Raw genomic sequence first — 7,795 nt, 5'->3', positions numbered from 1 at the left:
CTTTCTATACTGCTGCTGCAGAAGAGAGATTGTGAAAGACTGAGGGACAGGGTGCAGTGCATAAATAGTCAATTGCTAAAAGATAATCAGTTGATTCTGTACCAGTCTTTTCTCCCCACTTCAGAGATCTGTGGTACTGAGAGCCCTCATATATCTACTAAAGTCCACACTTAGCCCAGACATGACTACATCAGGAGTTAATATGACTTTATTTTTTGGCAAGGAAAAAGAATAGCTGCTGCAGGAGAAATTCAAGCCTGTTATCACAATAGGCTGCATCTCTTCTTAGTAGTATCATCTGCTAAGAGGAAAGGAAGACAACTGAGCAGCAGTCCCCTCTTCAGCATATTACTTCTGAAACTGTCCAGACAAGGAATAATCAACCCCCTCAATAGAAGAAACATTTATGAGTCAGCTGTTAAATCAACTTCACCAATGCAAACAGCTTAAAGACAAAAGGACTCCACACACCAACCATGTATCAGCCATCTACCACTGTACCTAAAATTTAACTTGCAGACTTAGTTTTGTTTGGCTGCTTCCCTGAAGGGTTATGAAGTTAAAACACCCAAAGGAAGGGCCCAACAAACACAGCAGCCAGAGCATAAGGTGGGCAGGAAATAGGGAAGCATGGCCCAGGTGGAAGGAAATGCTGCTGAACATTCAGAGTAGGAAGCTACCTATGTATTTTCAGAAGAAGCTGACATAATGCTCATTGCACCCAGAGGAAAGGATTTATTGCTCTTCATGCCCTGCTTTTGGCCCTGTCTTTAACTTGTATCAGGTGTGGTACTGTTGGCACTCTGCTGCCCCTCCACTACAAGCCAAACCTGCTGCTTTAGTGAACTGAAAGTGCCCCACAGAAGGGTGCAGCCAGCACCTCAGTCACCTCCAGAGAACTGGAGGACATAAGAAGGGTGGTGGTGGGAATACACAACCAAGTGTTGGGGTGCAGAGCCGGGTGGCAGGAGGTGTGGTATTGCAATAATGCACTGTGCTTCAGGAAGTCACACTTGAAATTCCTGCAGAGTAAGAAGAGAGGGTTTTCTGCAGAGAAAACAGACACAATCTGCTATCTGGCACACATGCCAACAGCATAGCAACAGTTTTTTAAACGTCTTTTCCTTGTCACTTTTGAATTTTACCAATTTTAAACACTAAGTGTAACAGCAGCAAGGCTTGGGAACCCAACCTCTAAACAAGGAAACTAGTAGAAAATAAAAATTTAAAATGTCAAGACAATTTTGGCAAAATCCTGGGAAAAGAGAAGAGAGAGTAATTAAAAATCTAACACATAATTTGCTGTTCAAATTTTTAATTAGGTATAATAAATGTACACAAAAGGAAGCATTGGCATTTTTGTTCATTTTAAGTGTATGAAATGGTAGGGAAAATAAACACATGGCATGAGTGAGGTCAGAAGTATCAAGACTGGTTTGAAATATTTCAAAATGTCATGCTAACAGGATATTAAGGGAAGCTTTTAAAGCCATCATGAACAAGGCTTGTTTAACATCAGAGTTAGAACCCACACCACACACAAGTTTGACACAGACTGAGAAAAGCAAATTTCCTCATGTCTTGTACATCCAGGAATTTCAGCTGTGAAGCCTGCATTAGGGTTAGCCATTTTCTCTCGTTTTCAATGAGTTTGTTGACCAAATAAATTTTTAGAAAGAAAGTGCAAACTGCTGCACTACTTTGTCACGCTAAATCTACTAGAAAGAGTCTTAATAAGGCTGAAGAAGAGGCAGCAGCATTTGAGATATTATAAACCAGTCTAGCACCAAGCAACTCCAGAGTCTAGTTCCCTATCTGCCCTTTGGTGGATGCCCTTTGAGGAGTGAAAAAAACGAAATAAAACCACTGTATACTGCAAAGCCATAAAAGTCTGACTCCCTGGATGAAGAACAAACTTACTTCATTTCCTGAAGCTACACATGTTGACATGTGAGTTAATTTCAAAACCAAGGACAACACTCTACCAGCTACAGTGTTAATGGGAAGATGACTCTACAACATACTGGGACTTATATTACCAGTGTCCTTTTGCAAGCAGTCACTGTAAACAATACATTGTCTTAATCATCCTGCCAATAGTAACATACGTGTTCAGTTCAGCCCTGCACTTCAGGATTATTTTTAAGTGCCCTCAAAACAAAAGCTGCTTCTACAGGTCTTGTTAGCTATGCTAATGAATTCTCCTCATTGCCCTCAAAACACTCGTGTGGTGAACAGTTACTCCAAAAGAAGAGGTTCATTTACATACCTCACCCAAAGGGATCCAGGAATTACTTTTTCCAGTTCTTCAAATGCATAGCAAACTGAAGTTGGAAGTTTTCCCAGACTGAAATGTGCATCTTAGCTATCTTTCTGCAGCACTTGCAGATGTTAGCTGACCTAATTCTGTTCTTTCTAAAATCAGTGAAAATTACCTACTGGGGATTACCAAAGCCAACATTAGAAGTCTTGACAAAGCACTAGGTGTACAACCACCTAAACTTCACTCTCACCCAGATTCAGATCCCAGCCCCTGTAAGCATGAGACAGACATTGTAAAAAAAGTAAATTTCTATGTGTCTTCAATCTTGTATCCTTTCCTTCTGGAAGCAATTAATATTTTGTAAATTCATTGCATATTCTAATTCTGAGATACTTGCATCTTCAATATATTAAAAGTATATCAAACTGAAATGACAATGAAGAAAAAATATTATCTTATTTGTATGACTGCTAAATTACTGTTTAGAATTCTGGAAAGACTTACAGAATTAGAAAGAATTTAGTTTTTAAACTAAATTTCTTGGCCTACCAAAGTGAAAACTATGTTCATCACTCCTAGGCAGGTACTTCTACGACTTCAAAATAGTCATTAGGCAGAATCACATAGCCTTTTCCTGCCAATATGTCTTTTTCTTTCTGAAACTGAACAATCTCTCTTAGTTTCTCAATTTGTCTTTCCTGACGCCGGCACCGCTGTTGCGCTGTCTTGAGCTTCTTCCGCAGTTTTTCAACCTGTTCCTCCAGCTGTTGAATTCTTTTCCGCTGATGGACTGTATCCTCGACGGTGTAGTTATGATCGCAAAAAACAGCAAGATTGCTGGGGGTCTGGAGAGGGGGCATCAATAATCCAATACTGGGATCTACAAATCTGGCATCTATTTGAGACAAATGAAAAGAAGGAGTTGATGGAGATTGTGGTAGTACTGGAGCTGCTGGTGGTGGTGGTGGTGGTGGAGGTGGTGGTAGCGGTGGCAATGGAGGAGGGGGCAGTGGATCTTCTGGTTGCTCTGCAAATTCTTCAGACTAGAAAGAACAAGACAAAAAATGTACATTTTCATGCTTAACATTGTTTACAACACAACGCCCTTATTACAGCCCCAGAATAATCTAAATAACCAAGATTTAAGCAAATAAAATAAATTTCAAAGAGACAATTTTCAAAACTGGCAAACGTTTCTGGGCCTGCTCTGTCTGGCTTCTCAACTGGACATATTTTTAACCAGCTTCATTTTAAGGGCTCTTTGAAACTCAAGCCCTTATGTCTAAATAGGTTTTTTGAATTATCTAAGAAGCAAGAACACAGACTACAGTTCCATAGAATGGACTTCAGATGACTTAACAACTCATTGCTGCCATCCCATCCCCCTTTGTCCCTCCTCCTTTCTGCTGCATCATACCACTACATAATTGAACCTACCAGCTAATCTAATCAAAAACACATCAGAAGCAGACAATCTTCTGCCTTCTGTAGAATAAGGGCTAACTACTGAGCAGGCTGACACAGCAGAGAGATAGACACAGTAAAACCAGTCTTCTCAACAACTGGGAGGGACTCTAACAGGTTTTGGGCTGCAGCGTAAGGGTTTGGTTAAAAGAGACATCATGAACCAAAATAAACAGCTCTTCAACAGCAAAGCAGCCTTCGCATCCTTGGTATTTACTTTTTGCTCAAATATAATATGACAGAAAGCTATTTGATCTCCAACTACCACTGCATATATTTTCTGTCCATTATTAAATGTCAAAGCAATGCAACAAAAGGTATGACATACACCTGCCTTGATATGGGGAAAAAGTGAGAATCATACATTTATAGAATGGCTTAGGTTGAACAGGGCCCTAAAGATCATCCAGTGTCAACACCCCTCTGCCATGGGCAGGGACACCTTTCACTGGACCACATTACCCATCCAACCCTGAACACTTCTGGGGATAGGGCATTCACAGCTTCTCTGGGCAACCTGTTCCAGTGCCTCACCACCCTCACAGTGGAGAATTTTTACCTAACATCTTATCTAAACGTGCCCTCCTGCAGCTTAAGGCCATACCCTCTTGGCCTGTCACTACCTGCCCTTATAAAAAGGTCCCTTTCCAGCCTTCTTGTAGGCCTCCTTTAGATTCTGGAAAGTTGCTGAGGTCTCCACACCACTTTCTCTTCTCCAGGCTGAACATCCCCAACTTTTTCAGCCTGTGTCTCTAAGATGGGTGCTCCATCCCACCGGTCATCTTCCTGGCCTCCTCTAGATTCACTCCAGTAGTTCCATGTCCTCCCTGTGCTGGGACCCCAGAGCTGGATGCAGGGTTCCAGGTGGGCTCTCACCAGAGCAGAGCAGAGGGGCAGAATCCCCTCCCTCCCCTGCTGCCCACGCTGCTGTGCATGCAGCCTAGGACACGTTTGGCTCTCTGGGCTGTAAGCTCACACTGCCAGGTCATGTTAAGAAACAGGACTACATAGCTGGCAGACGGAATGGACAGGGGAGAAGCACAGTTCTCCCTTTTGGCACCAGCAAAATATCAATTGGCTCAACTCCACTGCAGGTTTTTTTTGCAGATAAAACTGCAGGTTTTGTGACATTGCTCTTGATAGGTCCACTTGTACAGGTCAGGACAACACAGATACATTTGAGTATAGGCCAGAGCAGAGAATCAGATTTTTTTCTTCCCCAGAAGAATCCAGTATAATTCAGAAATGCTTCTGTGCACACATTGATTGAAAAAGCACTGTTGAAACCAAAGAGCTTGCATATTGCCTATTGAAAAGAAAGCTTAAAACATTCTCAGAAAAAAGGCACAGAAAAAATTTTCTACCTACCCACCTGTTGGCAACACTATTACTATAAAGAAAAGCATAAGGACTGGGAAAACACTGGTTTTAAGAACAGCCATTGATTTTAAGAACAGCCAACAGTCCTCACCATCAAAATATCAAGCTCATCAGATCTGAAGGTCATACCATTAACTTCACTGACTTAACATACAAGCAAGATAGATGTGTGGGTGTCTACCTGTCCCCCGTACAAACTACAGCACTTGGCAGACAGTAACTGAAAAGGCAGTTTGGTGATTGGTATTGAAGAAAAGTGATGATTGGCATTAAAGGGAAGTTTAATATGCACTCAAATATAACTGATCACATGAAAGTACAAAATCAGCCAACTACCAGTCTTATTTCTCATTTATAAAAAAGTGCTGCTGTTAGCATACCTAATTCACACATCAATATTCTAAAGAGCTTGACCCTATCAGCTGTCACTATCAAATTTTTCTACTAAAAAAACCCTACAAGGCAAAGGTAGAGCTAGCAAAAAGAAACTCATTCTTGCTAGAAACAAAAGCAAAATCAGATCACTGCTGGACTGCTGAATTCACAGACACTTCTATTTGAAGCTATAGAGCATATGCTACCTCTGTATACAAATTATTATTGTCACAACATATCACAGAGAACAGATCTTTGGTATCTCTGTGACATCATCAATGACTTCAAATTATTTCTTTTAGTCAACAAATACTTCTTCTAAGACATAAGTAAAGAAAAAGTATACCAAATTACATAGTGTGAAAGATAAAAACCTGTATTTCAAAATCCACGTGGATTCAACTCCAAAACAACCACAATTATTCTTTTTATTACATTGTTACTTGAAGATATGTGGCAGTTTATTCAAAAGTGCCATGGAACAAATAAAAATAGAACTGAATCCTTCAGAATTAAAAGGCACTCACTCTTCTGTGTTTTTGTAGATCCAAGTATGACAGCGAAATTGGGAACGTGGCTCACTACTAATCCTGCTGCACCAACAGTACTTTTGCAGACTACCCTATACACCCATTCAGCTTTCAGACTGTAAAAAAATTTGCAAGTATTTTACACACAACAAAGAAAATGTGTATTTCACAGATAAGAAAGGAAGTGTAATCAAACAAAAAACACAGCCATATTTCCCTGTAACTTGTCTGTCTCCTTGTTTGCATTCTGTTTATATTCTCTTCTGTGTTATTAGCCACTTTTCATTTTTCAAATGTGTAGCGTTTTTATTTCTGCAGCACTCCAATATTGTATATAAAGAGAAAAATTGAACAAGAAAAATCTGAGTTTTATTCTGTGCACTTCATCCCATTTAAGTCTTTTGCTCCAGACCCACTCTAGCTACCTCTGTCTCCTTTGCTACTTTCCCTGTGGCAGAGCAGTAAGAGATCAAATATTTTATATCCTTTAAAGGAGTTTAAAATCAATCTTTTGCATTCTTGTCTTGAAGTTATTACATCAAGAAGTAAGAACTCATAAGTAACTTGCATCTCACAGTAAATTGTTCTAGTGGCACAGTGAAGGGAATACCTCACTCAGAAGACTCTATCATCAGAAGTCAGGGACCAGTACGCCTTTTGAAAACAATGTTAAGGCAAGACAGAGGTGCTCTCAGGACAGACAGAGAGTAGGTACAGGTAAGGTTCTGCCGCTCATTTTAACTTTGCAAAGCCAAAGCGCAGAGCTCTCTTAAAGAGGCCAGTCAAGTTTCACAGTTAACATCCACCGCATTTTCAACGCTAGCAGTAGCCATCAGCCATGGGAAGAGAGTAAGTGCCATTTGCAAGCATTAATGAAGGCTCATTCAGACTCTGAATATGCAGGAATTGCTGTGGAACAGTTTAACTACAGGGTAATACCTTCTTACTTTGTTGCCATTCCATTTAATCAGCTCATGGATGCTGAATTAAATGGACACATGAGCAGGTGAAGGCCAGTGCCTGCCTGTACAACACTTTGTGCACCAAAGCCTCAGAGAAAACAAGCACAGCTGTTGGAGGTATTTTCAGTCACCACAGTCCTCCTGGTCACCCCAGCGATACTGGCTCAGCATCCTGCCGGCCTTCATCCTTCCCAGCCAGCATCCTCTCCCTGTTCGCTGCCTTGCCACTCTGCAACCAGGGACATGCACGACACGTTCTGGCACCTGCAGCCATGGGTGCTTTGGGTTTACCTTTTCACCGGGTTCAGTGTAACAGAAAATTGTGGGCACAGCATTCTCTTTTAGGAGCTTGTTATTGCATTCCCTCTTAAAGCAATCGGGGGTAAAGTGTTCTGAGCAAATGCTGCTGTACTTGGTCGGCTTGAAGTTTTTCCTCTTAACAGCAGCTTCCCATTTCTTGCAAAGATCGGGTCTTGTAAGAGGGAACCTGCAACCAAGAGGCACTTTCAGCTTTTCCGGAAAGCTTTATAACCGGAGCCACAACCTTCCTGCCCCCCATCGGGGGGTGGGATGAGGTTTCAGCCCGCTCTCGCTCTGCAACAGGCGGCTCAGAGGGTTCCGTCCCTCGGCTTTCCGCAAGGACACGCCGGGAGGGGCGGGCGAACAGATAGGTCCCTCTGTCTGTCTGTCCGTCCGTCGGCACTCGCCCGCCCACGCGCTCCCTTCCCTCGCGACTCCCCGCGATCCTCGCGCGCGGTCCCGCGTTGGCCCCGCCCCCCGGCGCGACCCCGCCCCGGCGCCCGCGCGCGCTCACTTGTGGA

General features: G+C 42.3%; 1 protein-coding gene across 1 annotated transcript in view; it reads right to left on the bottom strand.

Annotated features, from left to right (window-relative positions):
• Positions 1-1,298: 1,298 nt before the first annotated feature.
• LOC102032389 (THAP domain-containing protein 1) overlaps positions 1,299-7,795 on the bottom strand; it is an 8,755-nt gene continuing 2,258 nt past the window's right edge. Inside the window, exons 2-4 of the mRNA XM_014308038.2 lie at positions 7,568-7,787; positions 7,266-7,461; positions 1,299-3,306 (exon numbers count right to left, since the gene is read on the bottom strand). Coding sequence (XP_014163513.1) covers positions 2,839-3,306; positions 7,266-7,461; positions 7,568-7,787 — 884 coding nt within the window. The 3' untranslated portion in view covers positions 1,299-2,838. The remainder of the gene's footprint in view (positions 3,307-7,265; positions 7,462-7,567; positions 7,788-7,795) is intronic.

This window comes from Geospiza fortis, unplaced genomic scaffold (genome assembly GCF_000277835.1).
Source record: "Geospiza fortis unplaced genomic scaffold, GeoFor_1.0 scaffold167, whole genome shotgun sequence".
NCBI lineage: Eukaryota > Metazoa > Chordata > Aves > Passeriformes > Thraupidae > Geospiza > Geospiza fortis.
The sequence above is the reverse complement of the archived record's forward strand: the minus strand, read 5'-3'. Positions and strand labels throughout refer to the sequence as shown.